Genomic DNA, 16,768 nt, shown 5'->3' on the forward strand with positions numbered 1-16,768 from the left:
TGGAAATTGGTATCCAAAATAGGATACATATTTCTCATCGCAGAACCATCGAACATCCAAATAAAAATGAAATACAATGACACATCATATAATCATGTTCATTAGCATTTGAATAGTAAAGAATCTAGACTGTCACAACAAAAATAACAAAAAACAAAGAAATGGACCAAGGCTCAAGCCACTAGTCATGCTCAATTAGCTCCTGTTTCGACTTCTGCATCTGTGTGCCCTTGGGAATTACGCTCCACATGTTTCCACCTCTGAAAGCTTGCTCACAGAATTTTAACTTAAACCTCTTCAATATACACAGGCAAGCATGTTGTAAGTGAGAAAGAACAAATTTATGGTTTGGAAGGTGTCACCCACCAAAAGTCGATGACACCCATAGGAGAAATATTTTCTCCCATCATCTCTTCCAACCAGCCAGCCAGTAACCCCTGCAGCCACCACAAGCCGAAGACGACGTGCCATTTATATCTTTGCCACTTGCATCAATCATATGCCTTCTCACCCACCTCACAGGACCACAAGAACGAACTTTTCGTGGGCTTCCAATCAAAAGGCACTTTATTCATTTTGCAATTGGGTGTTTGTGCTTGTTTGTATTTGGGCTTTTGGCATGGATTATGGGGTGACCTAGAAGAAAGAGGGTTTTGACCGTGATCTTGTTCCCTCACCATAAATGGGGGTTACACCTCAATCCTAATCCTGTGGGACCTCCCCTAATGGCCCAATGGGTATAGAAGGGGCACTACTTGGGAAAACCTGATTGAGATAGTGTGTTCCATCTATCCTGATTCCATACTTGCCACTTTCCATTTTACATTAGGAGCCCCATATTCCACCTCTACTCTTCGCGTTCAACTAACCATTGGTTCTTTGGGATTTGGCACCCATACATCCTCATACCTGGGTTGGGCTCAGAAATTGGCCTTGTGAGGTTAACGCAGCTAAAAGAAAAGGTAAAGCATATATAGACCACAAGCAAAATAAAAGAAAGAATATCAAAATGCAAAAGATGGTCAGGAGCCTGGGACATACACATTTGTGTTGAAGAATGTGTAACTAGGTTCAGTCTTCATAATTATGAGATGTACTCTTGTATATATAAAATGAAAAAGAAATTATTATTATTATTATTGAGCTTGAGTTTCTAGCCCAAGGAATTTATTTTATAGGCCAAACACCCATTGAGTGCTTCTAGGGTTTGTCCTAGGTATAGGAGTCATTGTCATATATGAAAGACCCTATGGGCACATTGTAAATTGTAAAAGAAAATTTATTTTGTCTTGAAAATGTCAAAAATACCTCCAAGATCAAGTCGGCCTACATGAAGAGCCACGTCCACCCTTGAAGGAAGCCTATATATAAGAAGAACTCATCCTCCATTTGGATCATTCATTCACTCATCTCTCATACGAATTCTGGGCAGTAGAATCTTCTGGGGCAGTACGAAATCTGGGCAGCAGTTTCTTCTACGCAGCATAATATTCTGGGACAGTACGAAATCTGGGCAACAGAATCTTATGGGGCAGTGCAAAGTCTAAGCAGCAAAGTCTTCTGGAAGTACAAAGTTAGGGTTTCTGCACTGGGAAGTCTAAGGTTTGATTTTGGAAGCAAGAAGGCAAGCGAAGGTCCCTTAGGGTTTCCTACTAGCCCTAGGACTCGAATAAAGGCAAGTGAAGTCAAGGGAAGAGCAGTTAGAGGGAGATTGAAGTCTCCTAGAGAAGAAGCAGCAGTTGTTGGGCAACAGAATTTCGGATTTACTGGGAAGTCGAAGATATTGCAGCTGGAGGCTGAGGAAGACTTGATCTTGGAGGGTATTTGTCTGAGTCTAGGTCATGGTATTCGTCAATTGAAAGATCTGAAAGATAAGAAGAGATTTTCGGGTTTTCCCCTCAAGAGGAGGGTTTTGGCCCTGGCTTGCAGCGTATATAATGTGTCACTGTTTTTACTGTTTTGGTCGTTGTTTCAGGTATTGCACAATGGAATAATAAAGATCAAAGCTAATAAGTAAAAAGGTAACACAAACAGTTATCAAGTTAAGAGAATTAACATATGCATTGCCCTATTGAATTCTCAACATTGTATCAGAGCTTTGGTTCTCTAAGGGCATCATGAAGATCTCCTCTACAATGAAGAAGGTCATCAAGAAGATTGCAAGCCATCTCAAGAAAGGCATCAAAGAGGTATGGAGTCTCATATTCTCTTCAAAGAAGGAATCACTCATAGAAAGGGATAAAGGAATCTTCTCTGCTCTCTATAGGACATTCCAAGATGAAGACATCTGGGTGATTGATAGCAGTGCATCAAGGCACATCACTGGTCACTCCCACCAATTAAGACCTTATAAAAAGGAAAATCAGCATATTTTGTGGAACATGGAGACAACAAGAGCTATCCTGTGAAAAGCATTGGATCATCATCCATAAAGCTAGAAGATGGAAGCAACATCCACCTCAACCACATTCTGTTTGTTCCAGTTTGTAGGTTTCCCTCAAGCTTCGGAGGTAGCCCCCAACAACTCTCAAAGATAAGTATCTCATGTCTTTTCAGTTTTGGGTTCATGTATTCATTTAGTTTTGATTATATTAAATACTAATCACCTTTCTCCCTCTGTCATCTTGATTAGGAAAAACATCTGCAAGAAGGAGGATCTCTTGAAACAAGGTTAGTCGAGAAGCAAAGAACCCTAGACAGGTTGTGGAAAACCCTAACCGAAGGGTATGCTATTGTGAATGTCTGAAACCCTAAGTTGATTACGGATATTGTAGTTGAAGTTTTATTGACAATGTCATGTTTAGGATTTTGATATGATCAGGAAAACCTAACTTGTTAGGGATTAATGATAAAGTCCAAAATCCTAAACCTTTGATGTTTTGGTAATGTAGGGTTTGTTGTGTTCTACATTGAACCCTAGCTCATTATGGTTTGGTGGAATGTGTGAGCAAGACCCTTACATTGTCTTTAGAAATGATTTACTTGGTATGTTTGTCTGTCTGATCAAACCCTAGTGTGACCAAGATGGTTGTGAGTCTAACTCTTATTGATATTTGTGAAGTTGGTTTTGACTAACACATATGTATTTGCATGATGATGAAATCTACGCATATCCTAGGATGGTCTAGGTCAAGATGTATAAAAATTGTTAAGACATATGATATGCTTATGTATGGTTATGAATTCCTAGATATGTGTTGATCTAGTCATTGATGGTCATGAGTTTTAGGATTTAATGGAAGTCCTTGTCTAAGATTCTAGGATGATGATATCTGAAAATCTAGGGTGTTATAGCTAAATCCTAGTGAAGTTAAAATTGTCTAGTGTGTGTGATATAACAATCCAAAATCTATTAAGTGATTGTTGGAAATGAAAATCTAGGATTTTACAATAAAATCCTAGTAGTAACATTGTCTAGTGTGAAATATAACAATCTGAGATCTATGTATGTAATGATTGTTGAGATTATGGAGTTAAACCTTAGTCAAAGAAAAATATCTGAAATATGATGATTTGAGATCTGTGTAAGATTGTTGAATTTGTGAAAATGAAACTCTAAGGTCTTGTAGTTGAACCTTAGTTGAAGTAGAAATCTCTGATGAATGTTGACTATATAATTTGAGACTTGTAAAAGAGATTGTTGAAATTTGAATTTTTGGTTGAGTCTAATGATTACTCGGAAATCTAGGTTTTGCAACTAACCCCAGTAGTAGTTGGTCATATTAGTGAATGATTGATGGTTGACTGGAAATCTACCGGTTGGAACTAACCCGAGTGGAAGTTAGTCATGATAATGACTAAGCTATGATTGACTTTGATTGATTCTTTTGTATGAAATGTAGGATTTGTATGAATCCCGAGTGCAAAATTCTAACATGTGTATTTTTGAAAGAATGTTAGATGCTTTGTAGATATATAATTTAAATTATTTCTAAGGTTTGGTATATGATTATGTTGTAGTAAGGTATGTCATTGTTAAAATTGGCAACTAGGGCCAAACTCCATGTGGGTTTTCCTATTTATGGCAGCTGATATTTTTCTTGGGTTCCTCTCGTCGAGAGGTGTAGGATTTAAAGATCATCCGATTCTGACATGTATTCATGGAGATATTAATTTATTTGTGTTACTTGACAATTTGTCAAGGTCGGCCAGCAACCAAATTACCCCAACTTATCCTCAACGTTTTATTATAAATAGAGGTGGCCTTCAAGTCATTTCACACTCACTTCACTCATGATCTCTCTCCACTCGTTTTGGGTTTTGGTGGCAAGAGAGGTCAAGATGATGAAGCCCTAGACGCAGGAGGTAAGGAGACTAAGGGAGAAGCCCTAGACGTAAATCAAAGGAGGTCCTAATTCTCTGTCCTAGAGAGAGACCTAGCCGCAGGTCATGAAGGGACCTTAACTCGCTGTCACAAGAGACCATCAAACGCAGCATAAAGGAGACCTTGATCCGCTGTCTTGAGAGGCTCCTATCCGCTGTTCTAAGAGGCCTAAATCCGCAGTCTATTAGACCCTAATACGCAGCTACAGGAGGAGACATAATCTGTTGTCAAGAGAGTCACATACGCAGTTTAGAAAGGCTCCTATTTGCTGTCATAAAAAGGCCTTATACTCAGCTCTCCTAGCCGCAGTTCATGAAGGTCCTAATCCCGCAGCAATTAGACTCCCATATGCTGCCCTAACCATTGAAAGGTGTAGCCCTTATCCGCAGCAAAAGCAAGGTCACTACGCTGTCCAGAAGAGGCCTATCCACAATAATCCGAAGCTAGAAGGAGGCCCTAATAACGCAGTCAAAAGAGAGGCCTCAAGACGCAGTTAAGGGATACTCTAAGCCACTGTTAAAGGAGCCCTAACGCAACATGAATTGTTGTAGGTGACAGCGTTGTAACAAGGTTATAACTAGGCATGTGTTAAGGATTTATTTAGGCCTGTTGGAAGGATCTGTAGCTTCAGCTAGCTGCTTTGCTAGGCTGCAAGCCATAGCAAGCAGCTAAGGCTATTCTGAGGTAGCATTGCAGTGTACACTGAGTACAGGTGGCAGCGTGGATTAGGAGAGACTCTCCTAGGTGGACTGCAGCCCTTGGAGGGCTTAGTTGGCTGACAGCGTGGAAGGTTAAAGGGCTTCTTCTTGTGCCCTAACTAGAATTGCAGGAGCAGGCAATTAGAGGAATATTGCAGCAGCATTGATTATCTACCAAAAGGATATGATACAGTACTCTTCATGAGTGTTTGAAGTCTGTAGGTGTTGCATTCTAGAAGTACTCTTCATGAGTGTTTGAAGTCTGTAGGTGCTGCAAGCTATCAGTGGAATGTTGCAGCAATAAGGAGGGCTTCTAGATTGATGATCTACTACAACACTCTTATTGGTTGAAGACTGTCATGGGAATTCAGGACTGCATCTCTGAACTGTCATCATTAGTAGAATGATGGTCCTTTTATTGCTGTCATAAAATCTCAGATTAATGTATTTGTACTATCTCTCTCTCTGTTGAACTATTGAAGAATATAAGAAGAATTGATCAAGGGTTTCCCCACAATGGGCCACATCTTGTGTCCTCTTGTCTTGGGTTGTCTACTATTGTTTATGTTTATGTTCTATCTGCATTTTACTATCATGCTAATGTAATTGCTAATCTGGATATTGATGTTGAGCTAATAAGAAAATTGAAGTAAATTGCTCTAAGCATAGAACATACCTAAAATTAACAGTCATACCTTTGGAAGTAACATTGAAACCCTAGATGGAGTGAATGTTGTTATGAGATAGTCTAGGGCAATGTTTTAAAACTCCGACTCCGACTCCGACTCCGACTCGGCCGAGGGTTGACTTTGACTCCGACTCCAACTCGGTATCAACTCGGCCGGCTCGATTTCAATGACTCGGTCCTTGTAAAAAATACATTAAATATTTATTTTTTATAAAAACACATCATTTTAAAGATTTTCATTCATGTTTCCAAACACACAGCATTAGAATATAGATAGAAGACAACATATGATCAAAGTAGGCTCATGAATATATCCATTATATCAAAATGGCACCCAGTACATTGTCCAATACATACACGATGATGATATAGAGATCAAAACAAAAACACATAACCAAGGAGGCTATAAATGGCCTCTACAACAAAACTCTGTGACCAGTACTACTGGCTACTGCTAGAATTGCCAACATCATCTGGCTCAATGTTACTTGGGAGCAGGAGCGAAAGTGGGGAGCGAGCGCGAAAACGAGAGCGGGAGCGACATTTTGAGAAGCTCTTGGTTTGGGAGCGAATCCCAGAGGAATTTGACAACCAATGTCACTAACATCAAGGTACATAGAGGGATTGTTGCTCTTGATTAAATACGAGTTCCAGAATCCATACCCTAATACATGACAAAATTCAATGGAAACATTGCAATCCTCCAATCTTGAAACCCTGAAAAACTGATAAGTCTGCTGGATTTTGAATGAAATCTAAAATTCTACTTTCTCCATATGAAATCCAATGAGGCCGAAACCACTCTCAAACATCCTGAGTCATTTCATGGTAATGTTAAAAATTTAAGTAAAAGGATGAAAATGAAGATTAAGGAGAATGTCACTTTTACTTTAAGAATTTAACATTACCATGAAAATTTATAACTGCTTGGAGTCCAAACCAACCAAAAAACAATTTAAAAATCCATTAAAATTTTATTAAATTGCAGTTTGACATGATGCTGGGCGTTTTTTGTGACTCGGCCGAGTCATGGCTGACTCGGCCAGTCGAACCGTTCCAAAGGCCGGGTCATAGAAAAAGGTATTGGCTCGGATCAACCCGACCGTTTCGGTTTCGAAACGGTCGTTTCTTAAAACAATGGTCTAGGGTGTATAACAAAAGTCCCTAGCAGGATGTTGAAGAGTATATGTCTCTTGTTTAAAAGGTCTGGGTATCTGATTTGTATAAAGTTGAAATGCTTTCGTGATTCTGATATGACTAACATCATGCTTCTATAGATTTGGTTGTACTTGCTATCTAAGTTGTGCAGGTACACAATCTTCAACTTGGTGAAGATGCTCGATGTGACAAGCATGATGAGGTTGATGATAACTCTGATGAAATGATTGGAAGCCACGAAAAGATTCTCCTATGTCGAAAAAGAAGAAGCTAATCTCCTAGAGGAAGCATGAATAGAAGAGATCTCCCTAAGATTTAGAGGGAGTCTGGATAAAGAGGTGCTTCCTGGTTGAAAGGGAGTAACAGATATGGTTCTCTACTTCATGTGTCATGCACTAGACTAGGACTAACAGCCGTAAGTCTGAGTGAAGGCCATGAGCAGGAAAAGGAAACTGGAGAATACATTTTGTAGTGCTGCTGAAAGAAGGAAAGCAAGATCCGATTGCAGAATATGTTGCAGCATGTGAAGTTAGCAGGGAAGCAGTTTGGTTAAGGAAACTGCTATTTGACTTGTTTGAAGGACCAATGAACCCTACAGTGATACATTGTGATAACACCAGTTGTATTCGTTTGTCTGAGGACCCAGTGTTTCATGGGAAGACAAAGCATATCAACAACAAGTATCACTATATACGAGAGTTAGTACAAAAAGGTGTGGTGCAGCTATGATATATCTCCATTGATGAGCAAGTAGCTGACATATTGATGAAATCACTTCCAAACAAGAAGCTTGTATACTTAAGGGACAAGCTTGGTTTGGTGGATTTGTCCTCCCTAATTGAGAGGGAGAGATAGACACAACATTCTTGTCTTCACTTGGGAAGAAAGAATGGAGGATTGGGTAACCATCTGGCATTCGATACTCTTTGAGAATGTGGTAGGGAATTCAAGATAAGAGTAGTCATGGACCGATATTCTTTGAGGATTAGCTACCCAAGATAAGAATAGTCCAACGAGAGGTCATACTCTGTGAACACCCGGGTGGAGTATGTACCTTGGAGAGACAATGATGATGGTGTCTATACATCATTGGTCTCGCCAGCATTGTGCTCTGATCTTGTGGAGAGATAGAGTTGTTAGTCAAGGCCTTGCTATGTGACAATGCTAGTTATTATGATGCTAGACAGATGGGTTACCAATCCGACTCTTCTTATGAGATGTCTTCAGATTGAGAATAGCCATGTAACTCTTATGAATACCTCCCTAGTTAAGAGGGAGTGTTGAAGAATGTGTAACTAGGTTCGGTCTTCATAATTATGAAATGTACTCTTGTATATATAAAATGAAAAAGAAATTATTATTATTATCACTGAGCTTTGGTTTCTTGCCCAAGGAATTTATTTTATAGGTCAAGCACCCATTGAGTGCTTCTAGGGTTTGTCCTAGGTATAGGTGTCCTTGTCATATATGAAAGACCCTATGGGCACATTGTAAATTTCAAAAGAAAATTTATTTTGTCTTGAAAATGTCAAAAATACTTCCAAGATCAAGTCGGCGTACATGAAGAGCCACATCCACCCTTGAAGGAAGCCTATATATAAGAAGAACTCGTCCTCCATTTGGATCATTCATTCACTCATCTCTCATACGAATTCTAGGCGGTAGAATCTTCTAGGACAGCACGAAATCTGGGCAACAGAATCTTCTAGGGCAGTACGAAATCTGGGCAACAGAATCTTCTAAGGCAGTGCAAAGTCTGAGCAGCAGATTCTTCTAGAAGTACGAAGTTAGGGTTTCTGCACTAGGAAGTCTAAGGTTCGATTTTGGAAGCAATAAGAGCAAGAAGGCAAGCGAAGGTCCCTTAGGGTTTCCTACTAGCCCTAGGACTCGAATAAAGGCAAGCGAAGTCAAGGGAAGAGCAATAGTTGCAGTAGTTGCTGGGCAGCAAAATTTCAGATTTATTGGGAAGTCAAAGATATTGCAGTTGGAGGCCGAGGAAGACTTGATCTTGGAGGGTATTTGTTTGAGTCTAGGTCATGGTATTCGTCAATTGAAAGATCTGAAAGATAAGAAGAGATTTTTGGGTTTTCCCCTCAAGAGGAGGGGTTTTGGCCCTGGCTTGCAGCCTATATATTGTGTCACTGTTCTTACTGTTTTGGTAGTTGTTTGATGTATTGCACATTGGAATAATAAAGATCAAAGCTAATAAGTAAAAAGGTAACACAAACAGTTATCAAGTTAAGTGAATTAACATATACATTACCCTAATGAATTCTCAACGATTCGCACATTGACAAAAGCCTATAGCATTAGCTCTACCTCACCCCTTATGGCCATCACCTGCTTCATGAGCACCATATTGCTCATATACATCATGAAAGGAACCCTTGCATGTCCCAACCCCGATGGGGAATGAACTGGCTCATCATTAAAGGGTAATACAACTATTATACATCATATGAAGCAAGCTCTAACCCTTTGAGCTACAAGTAGTAATACAAAGAAAAATCAAGAAAAAACAAAAACCACACAAGAAGGGTGGAAAAACAAAGGTCGGGTTGGTAACTCATGCATCCACGATTGCTCCCTCCTCACATCCATATACTGAGGATGAGGATCCCCATCATGTTGGTCCCTTTAACCATGGCACATGGCCATGAAGTTTTCTCCCCTTCGTTAGCATCATTATTTACATGACACCTATTGATTGAAGTGTGGGCTGAGGAAATGTCACTTCCCTTTGGGAGTTGGTGTAAATTTTTCTTAGGGCAGTATTGTTCTTTGCTTTAGATAGTTGCATTTTTAACCTTTCATCATACACATGAAATTCACCCCATAACATTATTATGTCATTAGCAATTATACAGAAAGAACAATAACATCATATTAGAGAAGCCATAAAGGAACATAAGAAGAAAAGCATGTGCAAAGAGGACACCAATTTTTGGTCAGAGACCAGGGCAAAACCCCACAAGGGGTTAAACCCTTCCAGATTCTTCTTCTATTAGATTGTCATTAAATAGTTCTACAAAGAGGTACAAAGTACAAGATATCTTGAGCCATAATATATCAAGCTCTACAAAGGCTATATGTGTCTTGCTCACAACTTTGTAAGGCTGCCACACAACGCTAACTTCAATAGACCGCCATACTGATATAAGGGTTGAGTCTTGATTCCAATATATATAAGGGTTGAGTCTTGATTCCAATATAGCTATGTCGAAAGTCTTTACTGAACAGAGTATATAGTGACTGTAGGATAACTATATGCAGAGATATACATTGCAGAGATATATACTTTGCTAAGATTATAATCACGAGTGACAAAAAAAACAAACTACCCATGGCCATGACTTGTTCACAACTTCGTTTGTGAACAAGTCTTATTACCAGAATTTCCATATGATGCCAACATCTATAACTTGCCAAAAATACCATCACTGCGTTAGGATTGTAAGAATGCCATACATATATCAATACTTTTGTAACATTGATAGTATGACGATTAGGGTTTCTGTTGGAGATAGTGTTTTTGCATATCACCTGAAGATGCCAAGGAATGTCAAATGCTGCCATACACAACTATAGCGTCAAGTGAAATGATTCAACGGAAATAATACAACTGTAATATCAAATTCAACTGACTGTATAATATCACAGTGATGCCAAATGTAATTGACTGTGATGTTGATGATACCATGCGAATAACTGAATTGTAATGTCATGTCATACATATAAGGAGGAATGAAATTTCATACATATGTTACAAGGATATATTACTGTAACGAAACCAACTGTGATTTTGTGCGGAGACCAATACCAACCATAGCATTGAGATGCCATATATATATATATATATATAGGTGTTATCCATCTACACAACGCAGTGGTGCCATCAACACATAGAATAAATACGATCTTCCTCATCAATTTGGTGCACGACCTCCTGTAGCAGATCCAAGATATGATGTGATGCCATATTGCCAAGTACGATGCAATGTCAAGAGTCATAAACAATGGCATGAAGACTGATACTATAATACGATGCCATGAGGCTTGCTGGGATACATAGTCATGAAGCAATTGTTTGATGTGATGCCATGAAAAGATTCATATATATATGCCGACTTAGTCAATGGAAGATACGAGCCATAGTTTCGATATAATAAACCACGTACAGCAAGTCAAACAACGAGCTTCCACAGAGCTATACGAATCAAGTCATAATTCTTATGAAAACAAAAACACAGAGACCCATATGCCATACAAACTTCAGAGATCACAGTGTTATCCGAACTATAGAGCACTAGGTATAGAGTCATCTGAAGTACAGTGAAGTGACCTATCTGAATCCACGGAGATCATGCAGCTATCCAAACCATAGAGAAGTAATCCATCTGAAAATATCAGAGTTGTTCTCTCTCTCAAACACCCATTTTGAAGATCAATGGCCTATTTATAGTGATTGTCATAGGTGAAGGGACACGACTCTTGGAGGAGGCTGACATGAGGCTGACCTTACCTTTTAAATTTCAAATAATTTTTCCCTCCGGAACCGACTTTGAAAAATTAAATATTTTTCTTCTCTATCAATTCAATTTATCTTAAAGTTAATATTTCGAAGAACAACGGAGGGCTAGGGAATTTCACCCTAGCTGTGAAATTTAACAATTGGAAACACCTATTAGGGTTGTCCTTTAGCCACTCCTAACTAGGGGGGTAACACCATTGCGAGTTCAAAGCCCCGAATTGGGAAGGGAATCCTTGTTTGAAGTATCAAATAGCCCAATACTTTCAAGCTTGGTACACTTAGATGCAAAAATGATTGTTGTACCTGATGGTTTGTTACTTTCACTAGACTTTGTGATGTGATCATTAGGTGGTTTTGCAACTGAGACCTGGCCTCCTTAACTGGTACCAAGACCCCAGAGGAGCATATTGACACCCACATGTGCGGCGTTGAGAGCCATGGGACTCCAAGCAACAACAAAGCATCATATACACCCTTGGGGGCCTCCATCACCCACAACACTTTGGCACTTTGCCCTGCATTTGATGATTTTCGGGACGATGCGCCTGGACCCAACATGCCCCCAACTGGGCTTAGCACTTTGTGAGGGAGAGCAACTAATGCAAGGCTCGGATGAGGATAGTCTCACCCCTTGAGACATGGGAGGGCTAGCACCAACTTGGGAGCCCTCAACGTTGGGCCCTGTGAAAATTCCAACTACTGAAGGAACCCCTACTGCAGCAAATTTGAATCTACTTCACCTACTTGATTTTTAAATTACATTCATCAAGTCATTCTTTTGAATACTGAAGCAAATTACTTCTGCAACCTACACTAATTAAATATTTGATCTCATGAAACAGAAAACAGAGTAAAGAACAAGATACATAGGACACACTTATTTTTGGACACAATAATCCCCAGAAAAAACCCAATGCAGGAAAACCAGTGCAACGACTCTGAGGGTTTATTATTATGCAGGAGAAATATCTAAATACAAATCTAGGATGCTCATCTAGCAATCCTTTACAGAGAAAACACTGGCGGAAAATCTGAGTGAGTTTTACCTCACTTCACCCGACAAAATTCCGGCTGATCTAGCACAAGACTGGCTAACATAGGCTATTTTTGTGTTGGCCCTGCGTCACCTCTTTTTCCCTCTGCGTCAGCTATCCCGACTGTTCCGGCAGTTCTGGCTGTTCCCAAAAGTTCCACCTTCTGCGTGACAGGTAGCTTTTATGCTCTACGCTGGCCCTTCTGGCTTTGCGTCAGGACTGCGTGGGCCCAGACTGGCCTAGCGTCAGCTCTCCCGGCTAATGTGTTGCCTCTCTACAAGCTCTCTCCGCCTCTCTGTCAGTATTCTCCGGAAAGTCCTTCTCCCGAATTCTCACTACCCCTCAGCTACAAGATCTCCCCAATCGATTTTCCTCCTGAGAACTTCTCACCTCAGAAAATCGATTTCCTCAATCTCTCTATGTGTGTTTCCAAATGAACCACAAGCCTCCATTTTATACTTTTCCTATTGAGCCTTCAACGGCCGAGATTAAGTCTCTAATCAATGGCTAAAGATTAAAGCATGACTTGATCCGCCTTCCAGATCATTCTCACCCATATTTTGATTAATATCCATTAATATTTTAATTTCCCAAAGTTTAGACTTAGGATCTCAATTAAAAATATTAATTACTTTAACAAAATACAATCCGGGTGGAATTTCACCAAACGGTTTCTGGGTTCTTTAGAACTCATGTGCCTTAGCCTCTCCACCAATTTTCAAGGCTAGAGAACTTTTGATGCTACCAAAAACTAACATTCCCTCTTAGCTAGGAAAGTGCTCTAGCAACAATGTCCACCTGCATGTTGCTCTGTTTCTTAAGCATCTCCTTTCTGCACTGCTGCTGCCACCAACATTGTGTTGTTGCTGCTACTGTAGTGCTGCTCATGGCACTGCAACTGCCACTGTTGCATCTGTACTACAGCTCCCTCTCAAATGTTGCATCTGCTATGCTGCTAGCACTGCCACTGCTAACACTGCATCCGTACCAATGTTGCACGAAGCGAGGGCGAAGCGGAAGCGTTTTTTGGAAGCGGGGACGCGGAAGCGTCATTTTCCGAAAATCTAGGAAGCGAAGCGTCCGCAGAAACGTCTGCTATATATATATATATATATATATATATATATTTGCATTTATACTCAAAACAAACATCCCAAATAGCAAATTAATTGTAGAAGACATGAAAACATGCATATTTTTGCATAAATCAAGATAGATATAACATCCATTGTACATTAATTATTAATTATTCGAGCATCAACCATCTAGAATCTAGATTCTTCTCCTCTTGTCTAGCCTTTGCCTCTACCTCGATTGTCTAAGGATATTAGTCAACATTGCCCAATTTTGATCAAACTACCTAATTCAAGACTCTTAAAATACGGTAGAAAAAGCTTAACATGCTTGATCGATGATTTTGACTTGATTAAAAGGTAATTTTTTGCTAAGGGCATGCCGCGTGACAAAGGAATTCAACAATTAACACCACCAACACTAGGGTACATATAGGGCTTGGTGCTCTTGATTAAATGCTAATCGCATACCTTCATACTTAATATAATCTAATGAAATACCACAATCCCATTGATCCTGAATTCCTGAAAACTGTTAAGTCTGCTGAATTTTGAATAGGATATGAAATTCTATTTTCTCCATATGAAGTCCAATGAGGCTGGAACCACTCTCAAACATCCTGAGTCATTTCATGGTAATGTTAAATATTTAAGTAAAAGGATGAAATCCCAGGTCTTTCCACCAGGTTGGCCAACGCTCAAATCCCATTGAGGATTGTGTGTGGGATCAAAAGAATGTACATGACGGATAACCCAACCGTATTCTATTATGTCTGACATCATCAGAATATAATCCATTGACCTTACCTGAAGACAACTGTATTCTGCCGAAACCCAAACGCCACTGCAGAAGAACACAAGCAATCTTCACACCTCTGTTTCCAATCACATTCATTATCGTGGCAATGAATTACTGCATCTATTAAACGGCACTAAATGTAATTTATAATATCTAAATTATAAAAAAGTAAGGTGCAGACCTTCTTCGCTTTGAGGACAGAAGCCTTAACCGCTGGCCATGGTAAGCAGAACTACTGTTGCTTGTGCCTGAACCCAAACGTGGCAAAAACGTAGTCATATTCATATTGAAGTGTGGCTGTCCTTAGTTCAATTTGGGCAAACCAAGCGGGGCATACAGTCAAGAAAATGACAGACAGTGGGAACATCAATTTCGTTCAGACAAAGCATTCAAAATTCTTGAACAGGGTATATACCTGCATAGACCAGGTAAAATTCTTCAAAAAGTTCAACTACTGACTACTAGAAGGCAATCAGAAAGATGGAAATAAATACAGAATACCATAGAGCAATTTTAGAGCAGGGACTGCAAACATTAACACGTTATTAGATGATAAAGACTGAATCCTTTGACCCGTTTTGCCAGGATGCAAATCTCGCCAGGGTTCAAAATTTTCTTTCCACCAGGTTAGCCAAGACTCAACTCTCACTAAGGATAATGTGTGAGATCAAAAGAATGTGAAAAAATGCATAATCCAATTCAATTCTATTATGTCGGTAATCGTCAGAATACAGTCAATTGGTCTTACCTGATAGCCATATTTTGGGTTTTGCTGAAACCCAAATGCCCGTCCCACCTGCACTGCACAAGTTAACAAGCAATTTTCACACGCTCTGTTCCCAATCCCACTCAACAATGTGGCTATGGAATAATGCATCTATTAAAAGACACTAAGTGTAATTTAAACTGAGGTTATTAAATAGGTACAGGCGCGGACCTTCTTCGCCTTGAGGGCAGAAGCCTTAACCGCAGGCCATGGTAACCAGAACTGCTGCTGCTTATGCCTGAACCCACATGTGGAATAAATGTAGTCATATTCTTCTGCTTCTCTATTCCTTGCATTCCCTTCTTCCGAGGAAAGACATGATAAATTGAAATAATATACAGCTCGCTGTTAAATATCCACCAGATCCATCCGTTGCGACAATGCAAATACAAGGGGACGATTTGGTTTTAGCGGAGGTGCAAACATTTTAAGAATGTGAGGACATTTATTTTATATATATTTATAAAATAAGTAAATAAATATGTATAAGTAGAATTTCGGCGTAAATCACATAAAGAGAGATATTTGTCGACACTTTTTGAATCAACCAGGGCTCATCGTCAGGGCAAGTTGAAGAAACAGATCCAGCTTTGCATGCTAAATACTCTGAGCAGAGCCTCCAACCGCTATCTTGATCAACGGCTAATTTTGAGTTAGGGACTGTAGTCAAAAAGTCAAAATGATAATTTAAAGGGAGTTAATTAGATTATATAAGAAATAGATGATGATTACGCTATTAGTTTAATAAAAAACTGTGACTTGTATGGGAATTAGTTAGATTAAGGACTTGTATAGGAATTAGTTAGATTAAGGACCTGACTTATATCCCCATATATATATATATATATATTAAATAAATATATAAATAAAAGTTAGTTAGATTAAGGACCTGACTTATATATATATATATATATTAAATAAATAAATAAAAATTAGTTGAAAGGTATGATTTAAAAATAAATTAAGGGGAATTAGTTATGATAAAGACCAATATAAAGTTAATATTAAATATATAAATAAAAGTTAGTTGAAAGGTATAATTTAAAAATAAATTAAGGGGAATTAGTTATAATAAAGACCAATATATATATAAAAATATATAAGAGGTAGGTTAGTTAGTTATAATTACTAAAAACTTTAAAAATGTATATATATTATTTTATATGGTGATTACTTATTGGTTGGTTAAATTTATTTTTATTATTATTATTATTTTTATTTATTTTTTAATTGGAAATTAGTTCGATAAAGGAACTTATTTTCATAAATATATTAAGATAATTTAAGGTGATGGTTGTAGTAATTATATATTACTAATATCTTAAAATAAGATGGAAAAATAACTAAAAAAATAAAACTGAATAAAAATAATTAAGAATGTGGAAAAAAATAAATAAATAAATAAATAATTAAAAAAAAATAAAATAAAATAAAATAAAAAAAAAAAAAAATAAATAAATAAATAATAATAATAATAATGATAATGATAATAATTCATTAATAATATTTACGATCAAATTAATAATATTAACGATCATATTTATATAATAGTTACGATCATAATCATAAAAAATCTATCACGAAGAAGTAAAGAGAAAGAGCGTCTAAAAAGGAGGAGGACCAGAAAAGGCCTGAAAACAAGAAGGACAAACCATAACGAAAGCAAAGAAGATGAAAAAGGAGAGGGGGAGGGCAGG

The 16,768-nt window shown here is 38.3% G+C and overlaps 1 protein-coding gene across 3 annotated transcripts in view; it reads right to left on the minus strand.

Moving 5' to 3' along the window:
• ABCI11 (non-intrinsic ABC protein 14) overlaps positions 1-15,483 on the minus strand; it is a 148,270-nt gene extending 132,787 nt beyond the window's left edge. For all 3 annotated transcript variants that reach the window (XM_089412228.1, XM_089412229.1, XM_089412227.1), the window contains exons 1-4: positions 15,243-15,483; positions 15,054-15,106; positions 14,487-14,553; positions 14,314-14,350 (exon numbers count right to left, since the gene is read on the minus strand). In XM_089412228.1, coding sequence (XP_089268354.1) covers positions 14,314-14,350; positions 14,487-14,553; positions 15,054-15,106; positions 15,243-15,367 — 282 coding nt within the window. In that variant the 5' untranslated portion in view covers positions 15,368-15,483. The remainder of the gene's footprint in view (positions 1-14,313; positions 14,351-14,486; positions 14,554-15,053; positions 15,107-15,242) is intronic.
• Positions 15,484-16,768: the final 1,285 nt, after the last annotated feature.

The sequence above is a fragment of the Pinus tabuliformis genome, chromosome 3_1 (genome assembly GCF_031772625.1).
Source record: "Pinus tabuliformis cultivar Carrire ecotype Pingquan chromosome 3_1, CPIR1, whole genome shotgun sequence".
NCBI lineage: Eukaryota > Viridiplantae > Streptophyta > Pinopsida > Pinales > Pinaceae > Pinus > Pinus tabuliformis.